The sequence below is a fragment of the Rosa rugosa genome, chromosome 3 (assembly GCF_958449725.1).
Source record: "Rosa rugosa chromosome 3, drRosRugo1.1, whole genome shotgun sequence".
Classification (NCBI taxonomy): Eukaryota; Viridiplantae; Streptophyta; class Magnoliopsida; order Rosales; family Rosaceae; genus Rosa; species Rosa rugosa.
Window position 1 is genome coordinate 49,330,527 of NC_084822.1, and position 25,553 is coordinate 49,356,079.

The 25,553-nt window shown below is 39.3% G+C and overlaps 4 protein-coding genes across 4 annotated transcripts; 1 reads left to right on the plus strand and 3 right to left on the minus strand.

The window, feature by feature from the left end:
- Window positions 1–3,995: 3,995 nt before the first annotated feature.
- LOC133737875 (flotillin-like protein 3) lies at window positions 3,996–5,474 on the minus strand. Its single transcript, XM_062165353.1, has 2 exons — window positions 4,434–5,474; window positions 3,996–4,400 (listed from the first exon to the last, which is right to left on the minus strand). The coding sequence occupies exons 1-2, from the start codon at window positions 5,472–5,474 to the stop codon at window positions 3,996–3,998; spliced, it is 1,446 nt and encodes a 481-aa protein (XP_062021337.1).
- Window positions 5,475–6,412: 938 nt separating this feature from the next.
- LOC133735175 (flotillin-like protein 4) lies at window positions 6,413–8,126 on the minus strand. The gene is made up of 2 exons (XM_062162586.1): window positions 7,200–8,126; window positions 6,413–6,969 (listed from the first exon to the last, which is right to left on the minus strand). The coding sequence occupies exons 1-2, from the start codon at window positions 8,124–8,126 to the stop codon at window positions 6,427–6,429; spliced, it is 1,470 nt and encodes a 489-aa protein (XP_062018570.1). The 3' UTR covers window positions 6,413–6,426.
- A 943-nt stretch (window positions 8,127–9,069) lies between these two features.
- On the minus strand, window positions 9,070–11,178 carry LOC133738411 (small ribosomal subunit protein uS17). The gene is made up of 6 exons (XM_062165949.1): window positions 11,054–11,178; window positions 10,930–10,970; window positions 10,738–10,838; window positions 9,633–9,777; window positions 9,460–9,549; window positions 9,070–9,330 (listed from the first exon to the last, which is right to left on the minus strand). The coding sequence occupies exons 1-6, from the start codon at window positions 11,063–11,065 to the stop codon at window positions 9,240–9,242; spliced, it is 480 nt and encodes a 159-aa protein (XP_062021933.1). The 5' UTR covers window positions 11,066–11,178; the 3' UTR covers window positions 9,070–9,239.
- Window positions 11,179–13,074: 1,896 nt separating this feature from the next.
- On the plus strand, window positions 13,075–17,094 carry LOC133738615 (uncharacterized). Its single transcript, XM_062166190.1, has 9 exons — window positions 13,075–13,361; window positions 13,621–13,796; window positions 14,385–14,566; window positions 14,684–14,968; window positions 15,066–15,124; window positions 15,218–15,254; window positions 15,390–15,461; window positions 16,066–16,390; window positions 16,518–17,094. Exons 1-9 carry the CDS (start codon window positions 13,232–13,234, stop codon window positions 16,896–16,898), a joined length of 1,647 nt encoding a protein of 548 aa, XP_062022174.1. The 5' UTR covers window positions 13,075–13,231; the 3' UTR covers window positions 16,899–17,094.
- The last annotated feature ends 8,459 nt before the right edge of the window (window positions 17,095–25,553 follow it).

Here is a 25,553-nt window from a genome sequence, read left to right on the forward strand (position 1 = left end):
GAAATTCACGAGGTATCACCGCCAAGTTAGGCTTGAACCTCTTCTCCAAGCTCCATTCACCTTGACTCCATTTGCGCACCCCCAAAACTGTGCTTCCTGTTGCAGCAGGCCCAGCATCACGCCCCACCAATCTACCTGCCACCTAAGATAAAGGCCCAGCCTCCGAGCCCACAGCCATCTTAGACCCCAACAGTCCACCTACAACCCCAGATCCCTCCTAGACCCAGGCCCGCTGCAAACCGGCCCGGCAGAGATCCCTAATTTCAAATTAGGTTTTCCCGCCGAGAAACCCGGAGCAGCAGCAGACCCCGACTCGAGTTCCGCCGTCGAGCCCTCAGCCTCCCTACCTTCCGTCCAAACCTGAGCCATTCCGAGCGCCAGCACCTCCTCAGACCGGCCAGACACCCCATCTCCGAGCCCTTCAACCGCCACCATCGCTGCCTCCAACAGTGGAGCAGTGTTCCCCGAAGCCATAATCGTCGTCAGCATACCATCGCAGCCACCCATTCCATGGTTGAAAAAACCACAGCCCCTACATATGTCGTGGCATTTCTCATACCTCAATTCCAATTCGACCTCCACCGTCGCCGAGAAAGAGTACGTACGTTGAGCCCATATGCGCCGGCGAACGTCATGCACAATCCGGACTCGTTGTACGGGATCTTTTCTCTGCAACGCCCCTTGATCATACCTCACAAATACCCCCAATGCGTTCCCAAGCAGGGTTAGGGCACGATCATTGCGCATAGCCATGCGCAACCCTCTCACCGCCACCCAGACCGCCATAGAATTCAACGGAACCTCTGCCAGATCCCGGATACCATCATAATCCTCCAAAAGAAGCATCAAATTGTTGAAGAACCATGGTCCACCATTGAGGATGTGATCCTTCGTCTCTTGTTCCTTGAACTGGAAGACATAGATCCCTTATCCCTCCTCAAGGATCAGCATGAGTTCTTTCAACCCCCAGATGCCGGAAATCGCCGCCGAAAACGATGGTAGGAAGATATGTTTCTGGGAAAGCAATCGGCCACAAACATAGAAAAAAGGATCTTGGATTGCCTCCTCGCCCCCAACCAAATGCACGATAGCCTCCTCCGCCGCCATGCTCGATCAGTTCCCCTGCTAGAGAAAAATCCTAGCAGAGAGAAAGTCGACTTTTGCTGTTAGCATTACGGAGTATAAATTAGACCTTTATAGGCACAAAAGGAAGTAAAATAAATAACTAGCTTCATAAATTGGCCAAAATAAAAAAATAGTTTTATAAAGAACAAGCAAGTTTTAAGGTGCCTTACGTCTGATACTGAGTTACCAACAGATAAAAACTTCAAAAAGACCAAGAGTTTTTCTATTGGGACTTCCATATTTGCTCATTTGACCTCTCATCTCTTTACACCTCTTATTTGCTAAGTAAACCTCTTTCAAATACCTAACTTAACCTTACTCATAAAAGAAAATTTTTGGGAGCATTAAAGATGAGTTGGTGCTCCCATAATTATTTATGGATTAAATTATGTTTAGTCCCTGTACTATGACCCTTTTTTCGTTTCAGTCCCTGACATTCTCAATTAATCTAAAAAGTCCCTAACGTCACAATTTTCATCCAATTAGTACACCTCGTTAACATTCCGTCAATTCGTGTCGTTAACTTGATGATGTGGCACTCGAAGCCACACCACCTCAGCATTTTGCATGCCACGTAATCTGTAAATTGTCCAATATACCCCCATGCATTTTCCCCCATTGTTCACCAAAAAATAACTCCAAAGTGAGTGAATTTTTCACTCCAAAAACCCCATCCATTTCCCCCATTCAAACTCCCAGTATTGTGTTTTCAAAGACGCTGCCGTAACCTTGATCCTACACCACATCATGAAACCCAAAATCTTGATGAGAACCACCCCCACTCTACAACAGTTGTTCCCCCATTCAAACAACGCCGCATCCACAACAGAAGCTCCAAAGCCTAAAATCTCTCTGGATTGGAAATAAGCTTCTTCACCATAGCTACTCAACAGATAACAGATTTTTCAGAACAAAAACGATTTGCTGCAGATCTAGTGTTGCATACAATGAAATTAAATAAAAGAAAAGCATATCTATACTTGAGAATCTATATTGAAGCATGAAGAACAACAGATGAAATTCACCCAAAAAGAAAAAAAAAATCAAAATCCAAACAAACAAAATTAACGTGATCCAGATCTAATCGCTCCATTTCTAGCCAAATTCACACAAAACATACGAAAATAAAGCAGAAACTCACTTTGTTTCCAACCGTTTTGGCGCCGCGGCTCTGTATTTCCCACCTTTCATGGCTGAACCTGTCAAAAAACTCAAAGAATAGGTGAGGATCGTTCGGAATCGGGCCGGACTCAGTCTGAATCAGCTGAGTCGGCCAGGTTTGGGGTTTCCCTTCTCAATTCAACACAATCCTTCCTCCACCAGATCGAATCTCAGACCCATCTCAATCCTAAACCCGGCTTCAAGCTGCAAATTGGGAAGCAAAACGCCACCGTATTTCCAGACCTGATCTGACCTTTCCTTGCATCCATTTTCTTCGTCTCAGCAATACGAAGCTATCGGCGTCGAGAAGCCGGAGGTTGAGCTTGAAGGAGTTGAGATCGATGGAGACTTCGGGGTGGGACCCGAACCCGACACGGCGTCGGCGCGCAGCAATAAAAAGGATGAGTGGGCCTGTGATCTTCAGTCGATTCCCAGCGGCGGTCTGGAGGCCATGACCGGATCTGGCTTTGGATTTTTGAACTTCGATGGGATCGTATCTGGGCTTTTGGATTACGGGGTTGGAGAGCAAGGAACTGGAATTTGAATTTTAGGGTTGGTTTTAGGATTAGGTTCGGGTTCGGCTTAAACACCTGCAATAGAGGGCATGGACATTATGGACATTTCGCTATTGGAAAGGCTTACGTGGAGCTGAGTTGGCCAACATTTTGCTGCCACATAAGCTTACAAACGGAGCAATTGAACGGACTGTACCGATTAGACGAAAATTGTGACGTTAGGGACTTTTTAGATTAATTGAGAATGTCAGGGACTGAAACGATGACAGCGTCGTAGTACAGGGACTAAACAAACTTTAATCCATTATTTATTTACCACAAAATAAATTTGACATTGTTCAAAAAAAAATAATCTGAGATAATTATTGAAAAAAGAAAGTGTAACTAATTAACATAAATTTATCAGGGGTTTTTCAAGCCTACTATTTCATGCTTAATTATGGATTTTCAAAGCTTAGTTTTTATGGTTTATGGTTGCATGCTGAAATTTAGATAGGTTGCAATATTAAATTTGTTCACACTCTGTTCTTTTGTCTTATATGCCGCTTCACAAATTTATTTAGTTAGTTTACATGAGGGCTCTCTATCCCCTGTTTCATGATCCTCAAAAGAAAGACCTTTGTATCATAGTTTTATTCCGTATTTATATTTACTATCATCTTTTTTTGGTCTTTTACAATAATTACCCTCTTCATATCTTTTATTTTGCTGAACTTTGTATCTGTAGTAGGCAATTTAGGGACTTCAAAAAATTGGTGAAGCCTTTGACACCAAAGACCACGCCTGGCTTTATAGTAATAGAGATATAATTCGCCAAGTAATTTTGAATGCATTTTCTCTTGATTTTTTTATTTTTTAAAAGCTTTTATAAACAAAGAAAAGGAGAAATATGAAATGAGAACTAAAATGAAAAAGAATAATTAAAGTACTGTAAATGTGTTTCCATTATTATAAATCTTTACAGAAAAAAAAAAGATTTTCCTTATTAGTTTGTTGTCTTTAAAAGTCTTTTTGTTAAGGATATATATGAATTAAAAATTGAGAGAGATCTAGTGAGCAGATTAAGAGGTTCCAATAGAAATTCTCAAAGACCAAAGACCAAAGATAAAACAAAAAATAAAAAAACCTTAATGCTAAAAGCTGACAAAATTAGCTCCCCACTAATGCCATCTTAATCAACCACATACTCAAGCTTCAATTCCTACGCTGAGAATCTTCAACTGACAAAGTTCCCATCCAACTGGGAGGCTGCATTCCAGTTTGGTCTTGAACCGTCTGTAACAATGGTGGCAGTGTCTTATAAAGGCCGGCAATCTCCTTCATAGCTGCATTGCCATTGCCAGCACCAGCACCACCGTCTGCAGCGTCTCCCCCATTAGTCCAGATGCTAATCTTGGGCTGAAGTCCTTTCACGGCGTCAGCATTAATCCTTGCAATCGCCGAATACATCCCACCATTGATCATCATGTAGTCTCTCGCAGCTGCATAGTCGCCTCCATTTGCCTCCAGAAGAGTGTGCAGATAAGCGCCGTGGGCTTGTCCGAGTGCCACCAGTCCCTCGGCCTCTTTCTTCTTTGCATAGAATTCTCCATCAGCAGCCTTTTGACGAGCAAACAACTGTGCTTGAGCAGCTGTTTCCGTAGCCTCAGCCTCTTTCTTCTTTTGGTAAAGAATGGCATCCGCTGCCTTCTGCTTCTGGTAGAGATTCCATTCTGCCTCCCGCGCCTTCGTTTCAGCCTCAACGCTGGCCTTGCTCAAGAGCTCAGCCTTGAGCTTTTCGGTCGTAGTCTGGGCATTCATCGTCTCCACCTTCTTCTGCAACTCGGCTTCCCTCAACGCCACCGCCTTGGTCGACTCCACCTGCGCCACCTGCGCCTCCTTGGCCCATCCAGCCTTCTTCATTGCCAGCTCAGCATTGGCCTGAGCCACCTCAGCCTCCTTCTGATTCTCATAAACCTTGACCTCCGTCTTCACCCTAATCTCCTCCTTCTTCCCCTCTCCTTCCCTCTGAGTCGATATGATCTTCGTCTCTGCATTGATCTTCGCCGCATTCTGCAGGGTCTGCCCCTCCCTCAACTTGGCGCCAACCTCCCCCTTCATCCTGGCCTCCGCCACGTCAACCTTGGCCTGGTTGGCCGCCTCCATCTGAGTCTTCTGGCCCAAGTAACTGAAATACTCATGTCCTTGAACGTCCACCAACTGTTTGACATTCGCATTGTAAATTATAAGCCCGAACTGGTTGAGCTCCAGCTGAACCTTGTCCCAAACCTCCTTCTTAAACTCTTTGGTGCCCTTGAACACCTCCTCCATCGTCATAGAGGCCGCGAGCACACGAGTCTCGCCCTCGATGACGCCCTGGACCAGCTCCTTCACGTGGTTGGAGTTCTTGTCATGGTTCGAGAGCAGCTTGGCGTACTTCTTGACGGAATCCATGTCGTCAATGTGGGGGCCGATTGTGAAGACGGCAGGGAGCATGAACGGAAGCTTCTCGGCGCTCATGGCTTGGACTTCGAAGGTGTAGTTGACCGGAGAGAGGTCGATGATGGTGTAGGTCTGGCCGGGGAGGATGAGGATCCATGCCTTCTTTTTCACCTTCAAGTCATCGATCCATGCACCGGTGATCACCAGATACTCGGAAGCGTCGACCACTTTGTACCAGCATGGGAAACACATGATGTCGATCTGTATTTGATTGTTTAGCAATACAAAAACAAAGGTTGAGATTATGAGTCTTTTGAACTTTGTGGTTGGCTATATATACAGGTACTACTGTATGAAGAACCTTCGTGTCCTTGATGGATTCTGTTCTCTATGTAGTAATTAGAATGCTGATTGAATACGACAAATGAAAGGACTGCATTAATTCAAATTGCACCAGAAGTAATCTTAATTTAGAAAGAAGCTAATCCAAATTAAAGACTAATTAGGGTGTTTTGCTCCACCTCTAATTTGTGTAACACTAAGACTCCATTTCCGAATCTCACTAGAATATTGTGTTTTACGTGGTTTGTTTTCCCTCTCGCTGTAAATTTCTTGAGCCATTAAAACTAGGACCAAATTAACTAATTAAGCTCCTATAGAGAAACCCAAGGGAAACAAGTTTGATTGAATTCATTCTTAATCAACATGCACGAAAAAGAACCTTGCACAAATAGATGAAATTCCTCTCAACTGAAGAACAAATCCGGTCAGATGGGTAATACTCAGTACACGCTAAACCTTTCGCATACAACTTCATGCAGATTTTTATACCTCTCTCAATAAACAAATAGATTTCAGTGTTTCTATTACATTGTTGTAGTATACGATATTCATCAAAAGAGGAATCTCGAAATTTATCTGACTTGGACCACCGAGAAAACCAACCGTATCCTTTTTTTTTTTTTATCATACTCAAGCAGAAACAGAAATTAAATGAACAAAAATAAATATTAAGGGGCAAGACTTCCGTCGTGACTTTTGTCAGACGATAATTTCGAATTAATCTGTTCACTAAATAGAACCAATATTAGAAATAAACCTCCAAAAGGTCCAACACTTGACAGAACAAATTAATGATAACGACAAACCAATTTAGCATACAAAAATGAGAAAGATCGGCACTGGGACTATGCATGTGCACATTTCAATTTGAAGTCAAGTCGCCAGAGCTGCCTGACGGAGATTTATCAGGCAAAGTAGCCATCCAACTGGGAGGCAGCACTCCAGTTTGTTCATGCACTGTCTTGAACAACGGTGGTAACATCTTGTAAACTCCAGCAACCTCCTTCATAGCTGCATTTTCATTGTTGCCACCACCATCCACGCCCTCCCCGCCATTAGTCCAGATACTAATCTTTGGCGCAAGCCCTCGCACAGCCTCGGCATTAATCTTAGCAATTTCTTGAAACATCCCACCATTGATCATCAAGAAGTCCCTCAAGGCTGCATAGTTGCCTCCCAATGAGTCCAAAAGAGTGCGCAGGTACACACCCTGGGCTTGTCCAAGTGCAATTAGTCCCTCAGCCTCTTTCTTCTTGGCATAGAATTCTCCATCAGCTGCTTGTTTACATGCATAGAATTTTGCCTCTGCCATTGCTTTTTGAGCCTGCGCTTCTTTCTCCCTCTGGTAAAGAATTGCTTCCGCCTCTTTTTGTTGCTTGTACAACCCCCAATTTGCCTCTTGTACCTTTGTAAATATATCAATGATCAAACAAATGGTAGTTTTAGCTTAAGAAAAAATAAAAAGCTAAAATGGTTCAATAAATGAACAAATATAAGGTTGAAAAATTTATGGTACATTAACATATTAATTAGTACATCAAAGATAGACCTACTACTTATCACAGTTGTCTACTTAGTACGTGTATCCATATATGAATGTAGAGAGGACAAATCCATATAAGGTATTAAGGTTACCTTGGTTTCATATTCGACAGTAGCCTTGCTCAAGAAGTCAGCCTTGAGCTTCTCAGTCATAGTCAATGCATTCATCCTCTCCACCTCCTTCTGCAACTCCGCATCCTTCATCGCCACCGCCTTCTCCGCCTCAACCTCGGCCACCTGAGCCTCCTTAGCCCACCCTGCCTTCTTCATTGCCAGCTCAGCATTCGCTTTAGCCACCTCAGCTTCTCTCTGATTCTCATAAACCTTGACCTCCGTTTTCACCGTAATGTCCTCCTTCTTCCCCTCCCCTTGCCTCTGAGTCGAAATGATCTTCGTCTCGGAGTCGATCTTGGCTGCGTTTTGCAAAGTCTTCCCCTCCCTCAGCTTAGAGCCAACCTCTCCCTTCATTTTGGCCTCGGCCACGTCAACCTTGGCCTGGTTGGCAGCCTCCATCTGAATCTTCTGCCCCAAGTAACTGAAATACTCATGTCCCCTAACGTCCACCAACTGTTTAACATTGGCATTGTATATCAAAAGCCCGAACTGATCCAACTCCAGCTGAACCTTCTCGAAAACCTCCTTCTTGAACTCTTTAGTCCCCTTGAAGACCTCCTCCATCGTCATCGAGGCCGCGAGCACACGTGTCTCGCCCTCGATGATGCCCTGGACGAGCTCCTTGACATGGTTGGAGTTCTTGTCGTGGTTGGAAATGAGCTTGGCGTACTTCTGGAGGGCCTCCATGTCTTCGGCGCGTGGACCGACGGTGAAGACGGCGGGGAGGATGAAAGGAAGCTTCTCGGCGCTCATGGCTTGGACTTCGAAGGTGTAGTTGACTGGAGATAGGTCGATGACCACCGAGGACTGGCCGGGGAGCACCCATGACTTCTTTGCGATCTTGATGTCTTTGATTCCGGCACCGGTGATAACTAGATACTCCGATGGGCTTGCTATCTTATACATGGTTTCGTTTCTTAATCACACAGAAACTTAGCTACTAGCAAGCACAATTGTTCTAATGAGTAGTGGACGTATGAATTACGAGCTTCTCTCAAGTTATAGAACTTGACTAGGAGTGAACAACGAGTTTGTTAACAAACAGGAGATAATCACGGTTCTAATCTATCGTGTTTGAGTATATTAGTTCAAATGAATATAACTGATATTAATTCAAATGATCGAGTTTAAGATAAGAAAATAGGCTGATAAGTATTTGGTTGTTAGTCCCACACTCCCACTACTATTTTTCAGCTATCTTCTAGAATACACACACGCTTGGTCAGCAAGGAAATCGGAAAATTATGTTCACCAACCTAGATATTTTTTGGTTCGAGATGGTTTGTTTTGAGAACGTATATGATAACAGAAATGGTGATTCATAGCAGACAGATTGGGCCCTAAACTCCAATTAAGAAACAAGCCAAGCTCTGTTAAAGGGTGTGACTTGTGTGTTGACCAATTCTGATTCTTTATTTTCTACTGATTCTTTTCCAATGGATCCATGGTGTGCGATGAATTATTTCATCACTTCTAAATTGGGATAGGGAATGAAGGAGGTATCCCAAGTACAGCTCTTGCTGAAATAAAAAGCTAGGCGAAAATACACCAGCTAACACACAATAAACTGGACTAACGACCAAAAACTAGTTTTGCTGGACGAGGCCAACAAATTCAGACAGGCAGAGAGAGGGAGAAAACAACAATAAGCATGCATCTCAACACAGATACAACTCAACCCTGTATAGGTCAAAACTCACAACCAAGTGGATGGGAGATGACACCAAGCAGAAACCACAATGTGCATTACACAAGTATGAAAACAAGCATGCATACAGCCAGTGCGATTCTGCCCATACATAATCAGACAATGGCAGTATAACAATTTTTTTCAGCAGAAAACACAGTATTTTGATGATAATATGATTCAGAATTATGGTAAATTATGGTACTGAAGAAAACCTTAACATTCAGAGTACATGAAGGTGCAAATTAAAATGGCAAAATTTAAATGTTCCAAAAGAAACTCAATCTAATGTAGTTGCATAAATAACACTAAGAGACCGCCCAAAATGCTGTCTAAGCTCCAGTAAATGCCTTCTTCCCACCAGCAGAAGCCCCAGCTGGAATGACCTTCAACACATTAAACCTAACCGTCTTTGACAATGGCCTACAAGAATTGAAAGAGTAGTTCAGATTAAACACACAGTTAATGCAACATAAGATTCAATGGAGGTGAAACCTACAGAAAAGTGAAACGGCAACATTTTTAAGATCAAGTAAAATGTTTGACTCTAACCTGCACTGCCCAATGATGACATGATCTCCCTCCTTCACACGGAAGCATGGTGAAACATGGGCTGGGATGTTTGAATGCCTCTTCTCATATCTAAAATGTATTCACAGTTTAATTTCCCTGATGCGACTAATAGAACACAACACACTTTTTCATGGTGATATGACATGAATTACCTCTGGTATTTCTTTATGTAGTGGAGGTAATTGCGCCGAACAATGATAGTCCTCGACATCTTTGCACTGTGGCAGGTACCAGCCAGAATGCGACCCCTGATGGAGACATTGCCGGTGAAAGGGCACTTCTTATCAATGTATGTTCCTGCAGAGAAAGACAACCAATATGTTATTGTATACCATAAATACCAAACTTGCTTGGAGATTTTAGCACAACAATGAACCGAGATAATTTCGTCCCTGCTTCCACTCAAGTAACAGAATCACCATTTGTCATACCCTGATATGGGAACCATTTTAGCCAACGCACCTAGCCAACTTTGTGGTGGCTTAAAATTTCATTCAAATTCCAAAAAGGGCGGAGCTGGTTCATTTGAAACCTAGGAACATCTAGTTTTGAAATACTGGTGCCATGAAGAAGATTGAACGAAGAAAGCTACTAAAAGACACCAAAAGAACAAGACAATGCTGCTGTTTTCAAAAATTCCTGCAGCAGACCTGTAACTTTGGAAAATCATAACTAAATCAAGAAAAATCATTTTCAGGAGATTCCAACTCTCAAATACTCATTGACAAGTCTACTACAAATTCTCAGAAGAAACTAACTTCAAATTATGAACAGAAAAGTACAGTTTTACAGAAACACATCGTTGGGTCTGCAAATCTGTAGTTTATGAAAATATACGTATAGGTGAAACCAATTTGATAATCATGCAGCTACAAACGAAACTGATGTTAATTGAAAGGTATATACATTGAAATTGGATTTGGTATTGGAGATTGGAGAATATGTATATATGTGTGCGTTATAGAGTTATAATTGTCAAGATAAATTATTTGGACATATACAATTGAAAAAGAGTTTGAGTAATTAACATCATAGAAGTAAAATGTGGGTAATTTAACCAAGTACAAGAGCTGATTGGTTTCTATAGAAACAGGCCTTAATCAAAGAGAGAGCTAAAATATATCATTTTTCAATCTTTTCTACAGCCAAACAGAATAGAGCTTTGCGGTTTTGATCAAATCCAGATTAGAACGATAAGTGAATCTACACCAACAATTAAACTTCCAGCATGAGAAAAATAAGGTGATGGAAGCGAACCTTCAATGGCATCTCTGGGAGTCTTGAATCCCAAACCAACGCTCTTCCAGAAGCGATTGCCTCCCTTTCCTGGCCTCTTCCCCTTGCCAGTCTTCTTGGAGCTGCAATCAATATTCTCTCTCAAACTCAATAACTCATCTCTATTATAAGCTTCCACATTTAACAACACTAAAGAATTGAGTTGCTGCTTACCTGAGGAACACCTTGGGCTGTTTCAGGAAAGCCTTCTCCGTCTGCAACACAAAATCACAGATTCAGTAACACGTATCGGAATCAGAACGGAGATGAAGTCAGAGAAGGAGATAGAGAGGTGAACCTGTTCCGCCATCTTTGAGCTTTCTGGGGGAGTCTGGTTGAAGAAGAAGAAGAAGAAGAAGAAGACGACGACGGCGCGCGAAAAGGTGAGAGTGGGAAGCTTAGAGATGAAAATATATGCGAAACCCTAGTTGTATTTAGTTTGCGAGGCCTATTGGGTAAACTAAATTGTTGTTCCCGGGCCGGGCCCAGATTGAAAAGTTACGTTGTTTTGGAGCCCAATGTGAGGCCCAATCTTGGATGGCGGGAAAATGGGAAAGCCGAGAAACCAGCCTGAGATTGTGGTCCTACTTGTATTTTGGTAATTCCTCGAGTTACGAGCCGTTTGGGCACACACGGTTTTTGGGACCCAATAACCTTTTTGAATTTCTACACCTCCTGCAGACCCACTTTAAACTCGCTCGACATTGACGATTCTACCCTTCTTCTTCGGTGGATTTGATTTGATTTTCATTTTTATTATTGTACTTAAGTGCTTATGTGATTTTCTATCTAATTTTTTAAATACTAGGTGATTTTGATTATGTTGTAACTTGTAATTTTTTTATTTTGCGATGAAAGGAAATTTTTTTATTCAACAAACAGTTACAAACAAAGATCTATTAGAATAGATCAGACGTAGTGATGTCACAAGCCAAAATCGATCGTGACACAGAGACGTAATCAGATCAGCCTGCTAATAACTTGGAAGCCGACCAAATTAATCCCGCGCTAAAACCCCAGCACATAACACATCCAAACTAACACAATATCTCCACAATCCAAATCTTAAAGCCATACAAAACATCTTCAAGTACCAACATTAGCCAGGCAAGTACATGTAAGGCCACAAAATAACCTAAGAAAAAGAAAGATCGAGATTAGCAGTAGCGGATTTTGCCAATGAGCTGATTGAGACAAGCAGTACAGTGCTGAAATCGGAGCTCCGAAAGACTCACAAACATTCTTTTAAATTGATTCTGATGGGTGAGGAAGGTGTGCATCTTAATGATGAAGATTCATAAGAGTTTAAAAGTAGATGAAGAGGAGAGAAAAAGAAAAGAGAGAATAGGAGGGGAGGAATGAGAAGAAAGAGAATCAGTGGAAAAGACGAGGATAAGGGAAGAATAGTGGGTTGGAGAGGATGGGTTAGGGAAGGAAAAGAAATTAAAATCAAAATCAAAACCATACCTATCACCGCCGGAGCAGAGATCTGTCACGAAGAGGATAGGGAAATATGAAGAGATGAAAGGGAAGAGGAGAGAGAATAGAGTTTTCCCTCTCCAAAAGGTTTTCCATACCGAGTACGAACTTAAGTTTCCATTGTAAACTTGTAATTGAATTGTTATATTTGAATCTATAGTAATGTACTGTAGTTAAATGTTATGTAGTGTTGTCACTTCATAGTTGACTGTATGGATGGACTTGAACTTAGAGTAACATAGAGAAATTTAAAATTTGAGAGACATATAGCATAAAATATCATAGGCGGCAACTGTATTATTTATATTCAAAACCTATCTCAACATTACAAAACTTACTTGTAACTTCATTAATAGGTAGAGTTGGATCACCATAAATAAAAATTTAAATATTCATAATCACAAAATACAAACTTTTGCACACAAAGTGATCATACAACGATGTAAGAGCACCTTACCCGTTGAGCATAAAACATAGGGAGTGGTTATGCATGATATACAATCTAGGTAGAAAGTTGTTCTTCTCTATACATAAAACATGTACTGTAGATTGAATTTTGCATCTTAAAAGAAATATACGAATTGTTTTCACATTGTAGAAAATAAATTCATCCTTATTTGTAACATCATGCAACAAAAATTTCATGTTCTACATTTGCTTAATCTTATCTTTGTTTGCTACGAGGCCCTCCATTTGCATAATTTGCGTGAGAATTATTAAAAGAAAAAAATAGTTCACATTATATATGCAAAAAAAAAAAAAAAAAATCACGAGGGTATTTCTGTCAGAATACCTCCCGGCTCACAAATCCAAAAGAGACATCGACATGGTGGTAAGTGGTAAGTGGAGGGCCGGAAGTGTCCAACGTTCCTCTCCCTCCATTCCCATTGCAAGCTAGCTAGACCGTTACTATTGCTCTCCGTCCCTCCCTTCTTCTACTTCTTCTTCTCTTCCCCTGAACCCCTCTGCCTCCCTCTCTCAGCCTCTCAATTCTACAATGATGTTATACTACACATCTCTACCCTCCTCTCTACTTCTGGCCACTTTTCTCTTTCTCTTCTTCTCGCACGGGGATTCTCACTTTTCAACCCTCCAACTCCAAACACCACCCCCCTCTACTTCACCAGGTACTTACTTTGCTAATGCCAACCATTTCTACATTTGGGAAATTTTTTTTTTTTTTTTTTTTTTTGTTTAGTAATAATGCTTTCAGTTTCGCTTTTTCCATCACACTAGTACAGATGAAACTTCCAAATAAGTACTACATTGTCCACCACAGTTGGGGCTGTTCCTTCTTAATGGAGGACTACGCTGATACAATACCCTACTATATATAGCCTTCTATTTTTCTTTTGTGTTTATGTTGATTTCTTGCTAATTTTGCAGGATGGGATTTTGAAGTGGGATTTTCAGGGAAGTCTCTTGTGGAGGGACCCTTTAGTGCTCCGATTGAGACCTCGTCGGTTGTGTTAGCTGAGCAGCGAACACGCCGGAAAGATCCTCTTGATGGGTTCAAGAGGTACACAGGAGGTTGGAATATCAGTGAGCGCCATTACTGGGCTGTAAGTTCGTCAAACTTTCTAAACAACTTTGCTTTTTCCCTTTTTCCTTTTGAAATAAATAAAGGTAAAATAAACATTGTTCCCTTTTTCTGTTAACTGTCTTCTATTATTATTATCATAAAGGTGCTTTTGAAATCAGGGAGAGAGGAGAAAGTTACTACATTTTTGTTTTCTAGTGAGAGATTTATTTAAGCAAAAACAAAAATGTAAGAATTTAGTGTTATTTTCAGCATTTTAACACTTTTCACTGGCTTGGTAACATGTGTAACCTTATGAATGACATTTTCATATTATCCAAATCCACAATCTCAATCAGTTTTGACTTTTGAGAGAGCATATCATATATCATAAACTGATATTCAAATATATTTGAATCTTGATCTCATACTCATTTTAGAGGTATCTATTGGTAGTTTACTTGTTTATGGTCAGTCATTCTGGTGATCTTTAAGTGGCACATTCTAGCATTTCTCTTGCATGTATGTTATTTCTGATTGCCATATAACATTTCATTTTCATTCAATATGGACTGTTGGATTTCTTTTCACATACCTTACCTTTTTTGTCGATATTTTTGTTGGAATGCAGTCTGTGGGTTTTACTGCAGTTCCCCTGTTTGCCATTGCTGCAATCTGGTTCCTGGGCTTTGGTTTGTGCTTGCTGCTCATCTGTATCTGTCACTTTTGCTGTCAAAGACAGGCTTATGGCTACTCTCGAACAGCCTATGTTCTTTCTCTTATATTCCTTGTACTATTCAGCATTACCGCAATGTACCTCTCTCTGTCTCTCATATTTTGTTTGCTTCGTGTTTAGCTGCACTTTATAAAATAATAATAAAAATAAATAATAAATAAATAAAAAACTGATCTGCAACTTGGTTCTTTCAGGATTGGCTGTGTTGTGTTATACACTGGTCAAAAGAAGTTTCATGATAGCTCAACAAGTACATTGGAGTATGTCGTAAATCAGGCAGATATTACAGTTGGCCAATTAAGGAATGCATCAGATTATCTTGCTGCAGCTAAGCAGCTTGGAGTGGATCAAGTGTATTTACCTGCTAACATTCAAACTGATATAGATCAGATTGGTGGAAAGCTTAATGCCTCTGCTAACACCCTTGCTCAGCAAACAACAGAGAACTCAGATGACATTAGAGATCTCTTGGATTCTGTGTAAGACAACAACTATCCCAGGCCTTTTTTTCTTTTTTTTTATCGTATTTTTTTTCTTTTATCTCAGCATACAATTGGTATCTTAATGTACATGCAGGAGACTGGCACTTATAATAATTGCTGCCATTATGCTTGTCTTGACATTTTTGGGATTCTGTAAGTTGTTGATATCTTCATTAAGATGGTATATCTGGTTCCGAATATGTTATATAGTGGTACTTACACAATTATTATGACTTTTTCCTCCAGTGTTTTCAATGTTCGGCATGCAATTGCTTGTATACATGTGAGTAAGAATCAGATGCTGCAGTTGTTTTTATTGCTCGTCTTTTTTTCTCCTCATTTTCTTTTCTTTCCCCTTGGTATATTTTAGTTGTTAGTGATATTTTCTCACAGAACAGTTCTGTATCAACTGCTGCAGACTAGTGATCACGGGATGGATACTTGTTGCTGGAACACTTATTCTGTGTGGCACATTCCTTCTTCTTCATAAGTAAGTCTTGTGTAGTAACTATCTAGTACAAAAAGACAAATTCTTCTTCAGTATATGCGAGTGGGTACTTTGACCAAGTATTTATGCACATGCATAAGTTAAACTCTTGGTTTTTTTTTTTTTCAGAAACAGATACTTTGGTACATAGTTTCACATAATTTCCCCCCATGACTGAACTATTCTTCTGGCTTTATCCCATGGATATTGATATCAACATTGAATTTTATGTAAATCTGCTACTTTGAGTCCATTATCAATTTGAAGCCTTTCCTTAGCTCAGAATTAGATGAGGTGTTGTTCTTGTCCATGTTTCTGAATGCTGAGAATCTCATGGTAACAAATGCCCTTCTTGGCTTTTAATCTAAAGTTTTCCATTAATCTTACATGCTCAAGTACGAAATTTTCAGCTCCGTAGTTACTTTGGTCATCAATATAAAAGTTCAATTCCATCTTAGCACTAGTTTTCGCTTGAAAGTTGCTTTTATATGTCTCTGTAAGTTTGTGTGTGTGTCAGCGTGTGTGTGTTACTTTTTCTTTCATAGGTTTGGCAGTTCCTTACTGCTAACGGTTATAAGCTAACATATTCTTCCTCTAAACATACTAGTGTGGCTGCTGATACCTGTGTTGCAATGGATGAATGGGTTCAAAACCCAACTGCTCATACAGCATTAGATGAAATACTGCCCTGTGTGGACAGTGCAACTGCCCAAGAAACCATGTTGCGAAGCAAGGAAGTCACTGCTCAACTAGTCAATTTGATCAATGAGGTCATCACCAACGTCTCAAACATAAATTTTGCTGCCAACTTTGTGCCAATGTACTTCAATCAATCTGGTCCATTGGTGCCACTCCTCTGCAACCCATTTTCTCCCGACTTGACTGATCGGACTTGCACTGCTGGCGAAGTGAACTTAAACAATGCAACAGAGGTAAAAGTAGCCGAAAACCTCCAAAATTAGTACATAACTACTTGATTGATCAAGTCTTGGCAAATTTAGGATAACCTGCATTACATTTATAGACCAATTTTTTAACCTTCACTCGCAATTTTTTCAGGTATGGGGAAGCTATGTCTGCCAGGTTACACCTAGTGGGATTTGCACCACAACAGGGCGTTTGACCCCGACATTCTACAGCCAGATGATTACTGGAGTAAGTCTGAGTAATGGCTTGTATAACTATGCTCCTGTACTCGTTCAACTACAAGACTGCACATTTGTGAGGGAAACTTTTAGTGACATATACAGGGATCATTGTCCTGGCCTAAGAAGATACAGTAGATGGATCTACATTGGCTTGGTGATGGTCTCTACTTCAGTTATGCTCTCACTCGTCTTCTGGGTGATATATGGGAGAGAACGACGCCACCGTGTTTATACCAAAGAGTCAATGGCTGAATCAGCTCAAGGTACTGAAGGGGAAAAGGACATTTCTTGAAGGAAATTTTTGCATCATTCCACTTTGCTTAACAATATTACATAGCCTTTGGATTCGATCTGTTCGGTTTTTGCAGACTTGGTACATATTGAATGCTAGCTTTCTATGTTCACTTCTTGTTTTACAATTCTTTTCGATTCACAACCTTCATGAGATGTTGACAATTACAAGAAAGGAAAGGTTGTCATTTTGCGAATGGTAGTAGGCTTATCAAGTCTTCATAAAGTTCTGTTCCTGGGTCCTTTCTCATGAAATATACACCCCATAATTCAATCAGTATACATCCACATTATTCAAACATTTCTCCATTGCTCAAAGTCACAATTAGGTCTAATCAAAAAATTGAATGATATAAATTTTTTCAAATAATAAGTCACAATTAGGTTTCATTGCTATTTATTTCGTCACACCACCAAGAGCCGGACATGAGGAGAGTCGGTGAGGAAGTCATTATGGCTAGTTTGGAATTGCTGTGACTTTTAAAAAAAAAAAACTGCTGTTGTTGCTGCTGTGTTGTGAGAATAATCAGCTGTAAATTAAAACAGTTTCGTGTTTGGTAAATAATATTTTTAAAAGTGCTGTCAATACATAAAACAACTGCAGAACGTGTTTTGATCCACATCAGCTTCTAAAATCAACCTCTGGGTTGCTTCTAAAATCTGCGACCTATAACTTTCAATTAAAGCTGCTTTTTATTTATTTACCAAATACAATAAAATCTAAAATTTTAAACAAAAGCTAATTCTCTAAAAGCCAAGCAATTCAAAACTCCTAGATTCTCATGGTCCCTAATTTTGTGTCACTTCAATTTATTATGCCACATGTAAATGACTAGATGTTATTCAACATTTTCCACTCAAATAGACCAACCTAATTCATCATTCGCTTTCAAAATTCTAAACAGGATAAGTAGGGCGAGTCTGAAAATTTTCGAATTGTCGAGTCACTAGAGTCCTATCCCACTCATAAATTGTGGATGGGTGAACCTGGAACATCCCTGATAAAATTCATTTGCAGTAAGACATGTCCTGAATTTGCCTCCTGGTCTGGGAAAAATGTTGATAAACTTCTCTGCTAGACATAGAGATGAGGATGAGAACAAACAAAAATAACACAACTTCCAGATTAGATTTTGGTGCTTCATAGCTCAGATAAGACAGTACTCAGTAGCTACATGTCCCAGCTGTCTTCCTCAAATGATCTCATCCTCATGAACTACTCATCCATGTGCATGCTCATGTGAAGTGTTCTTCACCAACTTGGGTCCCCGAGTTCTTATTATTGCATTGCAGCTCCAAGCCTCCAAGATGTGATGTGACTCATACCAATCCAACTATGCCTTTCATGACACTATTCAATGTTCTGCTATACTTATATATGTAATAGGAAAAACACTGTTTTGGGTGAAAACATGCATCATAATAAAGAATAGAGGCGCTATAATATTTAAGATTAGAGAATTAAATATCTTTGTTAGAGCAAGTGCAGCGGTTGCACTTTGTCCGGGCAAATTGGGGGAATGATGATGTGTTGACCAGCCAAAGTCATTTTGTTGCTTCCACCGGTCCATTTTTGACCAGGCAAGCCTTGCCTTTTCATGACCAAGGCCAAAGAAATGGGCAAGCAAATGACTAAATTCTTGACTGGGGGTGAGGGCTGCCAGCTCGGCTGAGGAGAGAGAAGAGAGAGTTTCAGGGGTGAAAGTGAAGAAAAGAAGAAAAATCTGTTCTTATGAAAAAGGACCAGAAATTTTTGCTATTTATAGAAAATTTTCAAATTTTTAAAAATTTATAACTAATTCATACAAACTCCGATTTTTGCATTCCACATATGCACGAACTCGTATCGACGATCTCTATAACTTTCATGAAGGAAGTTTTCTCAAATTATGAATGTGTAAAAAGTTGATTTTCGAGACCCCCCTAAAATTATATAATAATGAACAGTGTTGACCGGGCAAGAAAAACAACGGGTGTAAACTCATGTCCAGTGGAAGTAAATAGTAACTTGACTGGTCGAATTCTCGACTTCTCGACTTTGCATTTTCTTGACTACGGGTGCACTTGCTCTTAGAACTTAGAAGTTAGAAGCAGTTTGGCAACTTGCAAGTGCAACTTCTCAAGGTCAAAGAAACTTTCTTCTGCAGTTTCATCGGTTGACCTAATCGACAAGGGAAATAATACTTTATTGCTGCGACAGGCTTGATTTTTTCTTTATTCTTTTTTGCAATTATTGATACAACATGATTATTGTTTTAATTTTTCTCCACGATTTGAAGCAGATATCTTATGCTTGAAGCTGAAGGTAAGTTTTAGCAGAATGATGTGCTTTATAGTACTTTGCACAGGTCTTCAATATTATGCTTGAAGGTGAATTTTGTAGAATATATTATATGTTTTGTAGTACTCTGCACCGTACTCTACAAGTCCTTCATATCACAAAGCAAACAAGTTCCTATAAACAAGGATCATGTATAGACCTGTAAATGGACCGGGTTTTGATCCGGACCCGCTCCAGATCCGTAGCTATTAAACGGGTTTGGATCGAACATTTTGATCCGTTGATCCGTTAATGATCCGAATCCGTTAACCCGTTTAATAAACGGATCGGATTTGGATTTAGGTCGATCTGATCCGTTAATGATCCGACCCGTTTTAGTAATAAATAAATATTATTTTTTATTAATATATTATTATTTTTTAAAAATATAAAATATAAAATATAAAATATTAAAGATTTCTAATATTACTTTTTTGCAGAAATCTAAGAGGCAGTCTTTGTAATTATTGTCAAAAATAAGTAATTTTATTTTTGGTGATACTCTTCATGTAGATCATGTTATTTTAATATTTTATTAATATCTTATGAGATATTATGATATAAATTTAATATTACTATTTAAAATTTAAAAATATTTGAAATTATAAACGGATCGGATTAGCGGATCGGGTATCCGTTAATCCGACGGGTACGGATTTGGATCGAGGTATCAATGATCCGCCGGGTTAACGGAGCGGGTTTGGATCGATTTTTTTTTTTAGTAAACGGATTTGGATTTAGGTCGATCCGATCCGAACCCGATCCATTTACAGGCCTAATCATGTATATAATGCAGTACTTAAAAGTCAATAAAAAAATGAAAAATATCCTGAGTGAGCTGTAATATTAGATCAGCTTTTATTATGCTTTACCAGAAGTTTATATATAAATTCAGGTTCATAATGCTTAACCAAAAATAGAGATCAAATTCATAATGTTGCTCATAGTCTGGAATTTTATAATTTATTATTCCCATTATTTAACTACATTATTACAGAAGAATATTATGCAGAAAATAGTACATTAAATTCGAAAATTGGGATTATGTTCGCTGGTTTTGTACATATGAATACAGTTGAATTTGGTTGCAAAGTAGTCGGCTTTGTTTATCTTTGGAAGTCACTTAGCAGGTGAGCATTCATTGTGATATTTGCTATAGGTTGCCTTCAATCATTTCCCTGTCCTTAAAATCTGAAACATTGAGAGTGGCTTGCTGGCTTACTCCCTTTCTGACCAAATTCTAAGTATGATCATTTTTTTCTTTTCTTTAAAGAATAAGAAATTAAGCGATATTAGCGCATCGGAGACAGGTAATATAGGAAACATGTCCCACTTTCAAATCCGAAAGCGAAGAGCTTGCCTCATTTTGGGAACCCACCGCCCGTCCCCCTATTCAGTTTATTAATAATAAAGATAAAATACAAAGTCCAAAAGAGGTACAAAAATGTCGGTGAAAGAAGAGAGAATGGGAACAATTCTAAAAGAAAGAAACAACCACGAAATTAAAAAGCTAGCACCTAAATCTAAAATATGCCAAATTTTCTCTTGCAGCTTTCTGAAGTTGATCATGTAGCTAACCTTGCGCACAACTTCTTGAAAATAAAAGCATCTTCACAAGGCGTGATCAATAACAACAAACCAAGAGAATTATCTGGGCCATTCTAGTGTTGGTGAATTGTCAATTGAGTAGTATTCTCAATAACAGGGAAAACCAATTACTCAATAATACTCTACAAGCGATATACTTGCTCCAATACCACGTTAAATCCACGGGTAGATTGAGCCTGTTTTCATAAACTGAATTTCAAGAAAATAACAATGGTGTGTGCACGATAATACACTCAAATAATATTCATATGATTTGAGACTAAAATAACACGCACGAGCAATACTCTCTTTCACTTCACCTTTCACAATTTGGCCGGGCTACCACTAGTACAGTGGTTGTGCATGCCACCTATGGATGGATCGGAAAGCCTTGAATTCCTCCCCAATTGATCCATATCAATCACAGACGATACTTTAAACTAAAGTTTCTTCCTCCTCAAGTTCTCAACCAATTTCTTAGAACATTTCCAACCACCATCAATTTGACTATTGGAGTATTCATTTGTCTTCTTACAATGCAAGACAGGTACACCTTATAGACTACAGGGCTTATCTTGTCATGGACAAGACAATCATGTAGCATCTTATTTCATAGGGTATCCAAACCAATATGAAGTTACCAAAGGGTGAAAACTATTCTTTGCTTCAAGCAATCATTTATGTAGCCATCAATAAGAGCCATCTGTCCCCTAAACTTTGCCAAAGGGGGATATATATATATATATATATATAGACACACACATCAAGTCATAGCTATTGACGTAACCTAATAATAAGCACACCGAATCAATAAAAAATGTATCGACACGATAAGGTTTTATGTTCCCTTCTCAATTTTGACAAGTTTTTTATTATACCTCTTAAACAAATTTATACTTTGAGATTTCTGATACACTTATACAATCACTATGGGGTTCAGTTGGCTAAGTTTGTATATCTTTAATCTTTCTCTAATGGGGTTCGAACCCCACTTGCCCATTGCCTCTTTTTTTTTTTCCCACCCATTTTCTTCTCCAAAGCAACCTTAGATTAGTTCACCTCATTTTTGTATCCTGGATCCGCCGTTGACTATTGTTGTCACGCCCCGAATTTTGAATAATTAAATTCAAATCCGAAATGCGAGAACAAACACAAGAAAACACATATAGAAAATTTTTCATTTAAACTAAGCAACAAACAAACTAAACTCACAATGTCAATACCGACTCGTTCTTTATAGTCACATATTACATTACAATAGTTTACAAATTAAACTGAATATCAATTCAACGTGTAACCACTCTCACCAACTCACTACACAGCGGAAGACTACAAGTAAAAGCGCCCTTCTACACCACGTGACGGAAAGTCCACCTCAGCTTCGATAACGATCACCCGATATTCTAACCTGCACAAAAACCCCTACACCATAGAATAGTGCACCGGGAATGTAAACAACAAACCCGGTAAGTTTTTCAGCCCGTATGAGTAAACTCAATAAAAATGACTCACGTCACTCATACTTATAATTTCTCAATTCGTGAGATAATTAAAGCAACAACATTTAATTTCACAAAACACAACCAAACATACAAAACCATCCTTCAATATCATGCTCACGTAAGTTAACTCATATCAAAATCAACATGCTCTGACTCTCGACTCAAGCATCCAATTTCACAATACTTCAACGAATCAATTAAACTCAATTATGTTTTAAACATTTTAAAACACAACGAACTACAAAATCAACCTTCATTTAACTCAACAAAAGTAGTTGTCACCTCAGTGACGTTTCAAATCATTTTCAGTCTTGACAACACAACCACGAAATCACACTTCTTTCCTCTCAACATAAAGCACTTATCACCACAATGACGTGATAAAACATTTCTTGACTCACCACGAGTCTCAACCACAACTGCACTCACATCATTAAAGTAAATAAAACCAGTAATCCCTGCTTAGAAAATTAGTTCAGGAGATCACTAAAAACACACAATTCAAAATCATAGTAATCCCTGCATATAGTTTAGTTCAGGAGATTACGATGAAACCAATTAATTCAGAAAATAGTAATCCCTGCATATAACTTAGTTCAGGAGATTACATTAAAACAAATAATAAAAATCATAGTAATCCATGCATAGAATTTAGTTAAGGGAATTACATTAAAACAATCAATTCAGCTCATCACACCCACACAGGTCATCACACAGAACACCACACAAGTCATCACACAGATCACCACACAGGTCAACAACTCACACTAGAGTCGATGATCACCCATCAACACCAAACTAAAGTCGATAGTCGATGTTCACCCATCGACTTTGACTAAAGTAGATGATCGCCCATCAACAATCTCAAACCTCAATCACAGCTCCGCCGCAGCCCAACTTCTCGGCCTTGCACCGCCCTCCACAGCTCGTTTCAAGCTCCAATTATCCCACAGACCTCAAGAGGGGATTGAGGAGAAGAGAACCCACTTTGAATGTCGTCCTATGGTGGCCGGAGGAGGGAGAACGAAGCCGGAACGAAGCCGGCGAAGGGGAGAGGGCGTAACTGGGCTCGGGAGAGAGGAGAGAGAAAACTTTCCCAAAATGGAAAGTCAGATTTTTCTGATATTTTTCCGGAAAAATCCCATATATACCAAAATAGAAAGTTTTTCCGACGGCCATAATTTCTTCATACGAACTCCGATTTTCGCGTTCCGCATGTCCACGAACTCATATCGACGCGCTCTACAATTTTCGTGAAGGAAGTTTCTGAAGAATCCAAAGTCCAAACATATAAAAAGTCAAATCTCGTAACCCCCTAAAACGAGAACTTCGAATAATTATTCGTCCGAAAATAATTCCACTCCACCCTCGAACCACGAAATCGTACAAACGAACACTTTATTAATCCCAGGAAATATTTAGGAATTAATAACAAATTTCCGAGGTCTTACAATTGTAAGTTCAAAATCAAGTTTTGTTCTATGGCCTGTCTCACGCAACAAAACTATGGAACTGTTAAGACATGTATAAGAATCAAGGTCCCCAAGAGACCAAGGCATATAGAAGAATGGGGCAATCCATCCGAGTGCTTTGCCTTTCAGAGCTACTTTAGGTCATGGTCAAAAGTTGAAGACTATTTTTCACTCTTTTGTAAAAGGTTGCTTTCTTTTCTCCTAGCTAGCTCCTAAGCACAAAACCCAGATTATAGAATCATCTGCAACACCTCGCCTATGTGACTACTACATCAAATTAAAATAAGACTGCTTTACTTAATTACTTTGGGTCACTTCCATGACCATACAGTTGTCATATTCTCAATACTCTATTATCATCCTCCACTTCGTATTAGTCTACCTCCATATCTCCTTGAATATCTCAACAACTTGTATTAATACCCCATAAAACCTTTGTTTAAAGCTCATGACCTTATCCTTGAAGAGCACTAAGTGACAACAAGACCTAGTAAAAGATATGCACCAAGTACTTAAATCATTCTACAAGAATAGTGTTTTAAACTATTCAGGGCTACACTCGATCCCTATTTGACAAATGTGAAGTTATCTATTGTCTATTGATGAGGATTAAGGACTGCAACTTATAATATAGGCCGGTTGAATCTAATACTGTGGAAGGACGCAAGTTTCCTAGTTAAGGGTGAAACGCCCAATGATTAGCTAGCTAATAACCTTCTGTAAGATTTTCCAACAGATCTGCAAATTGGATAGAATGAACACCAGCATAGTTTAATATTTTATTGGGTAATATCACAAATTATTATCTAGCAGAAGGAGACGATAGCTATGAGATATAGTGGGTTAAGTTTGGTCAAATTATCCAAGATAATGCTTAACCTCTAAAATCGATTAATGAGGTACCTACAGTACCAAATCACCCAAAACCTAGTCTTAGCAATAGCAACTAAGGAGAGGATAAAAAACGCTCAGATTAATTCAATTTTCACCGGGGCAGATCTTAATCATGATTGGAGAGGGGGAGGAAGACGGATATCTGTTTCGAGGGGAGACATTAATATGAGAGTTTGGATGCCTAGTTGCTTGACATACTAAAGTTCAGACACCATTTATAATACCAAACCATTTTATCTTAACTTCATCTCATATTCTCATTTCAAGCAAAACACTTAAACTATCAGCCACGCAGTCAAATAATACAGAAAATAAAAGAATCAAACTGTTCCTAGGTTTCACTCTTTACCGGATTGTGATATTAAGAGGGCTAAATTATGATATTAAGTACAAGATAAAAGAATCAAATTGTTCGTAGGTTTCATTCTTTACCGGATTGTGATATTAAGTGGGCTAAATTATGATATTACGTATGACATTTGAGTTCGTCAAGCTTTAGTTGCAGAGTACTGATCAGGTCACCGACTATAGGTTTCCCAATATGTTAGTGGCAGGAGTCAGAAGTCAGAACAGAATGAACTTGAACCACTATGAGCCATACGTATTAATGCAGAAATACAGGGAATTTCAATCACCATCATCGTCCATCACCACCATGCTATATTCTGGTGGAACCCTTCCTTCTTTTTGAAGAAGAGCTTTTGCATACGGCCCCTAATAGAATAGGTAGGTATATTTCACTTGGTCCCCAAATCAGAGTTGGGCGAAGAGTTTATGCCAAATTTAATTAGGTTCAAAACTGCCCAACTAATTAGTTTGGGGTTTGGAAATTCTTCTTCATCAACTTTCACTTTTCCATGCATTTTTGCTTGTGAAACAAG

Excerpts from the sequence above, each read along its gene's own strand:
- LOC133737875 (XM_062165353.1), bottom strand. The coding sequence starts at position 5,474 with ATGTGTTTCCCATGCTGGTACAAAGTGGTCGACGCTTCCGAGTATCTG. Across the intron at positions 4,401-4,433 it reads AGGCTGAGGCTACGGAAACA|GCTGCTGATGGAGAATTCTA; the intron begins GCTGCTCAAGCA and ends GCTCGTCAAAAG.
- LOC133735175 (XM_062162586.1), bottom strand. The coding sequence starts at position 8,126 with ATGTATAAGATAGCAAGCCCATCGGAGTATCTAGTTATCACCGGTGCC. Across the intron at positions 6,970-7,199 it reads CTGTCGAATATGAAACCAAG|GTACAAGAGGCAAATTGGGG; the intron begins GTAACCTTAATA and ends ATATTTACAAAG.
- LOC133738411 (XM_062165949.1), bottom strand. Across the intron at positions 9,778-10,737 it reads TCCCAGAGATGCCATTGAAG|GAACATACATTGATAAGAAG; the intron begins GTTCGCTTCCAT and ends CTTTCTCTGCAG. Across the intron at positions 9,331-9,459 it reads GTCATCATTGGGCAGTGCAG|GCCATTGTCAAAGACGGTTA; the intron begins GTTAGAGTCAAA and ends CAATTCTTGTAG.
- LOC133738615 (XM_062166190.1), top strand. The coding sequence starts at position 13,232 with ATGATGTTATACTACACATCTCTACCCTCCTCTCTACTTCTGGCCACT. Across the intron at positions 13,362-13,620 it reads ACCCCCCTCTACTTCACCAG|GATGGGATTTTGAAGTGGGA; the intron begins GTACTTACTTTG and ends CTAATTTTGCAG. Across the intron at positions 15,255-15,389 it reads ATGCAATTGCTTGTATACAT|ACTAGTGATCACGGGATGGA; the intron begins GTGAGTAAGAAT and ends CAACTGCTGCAG.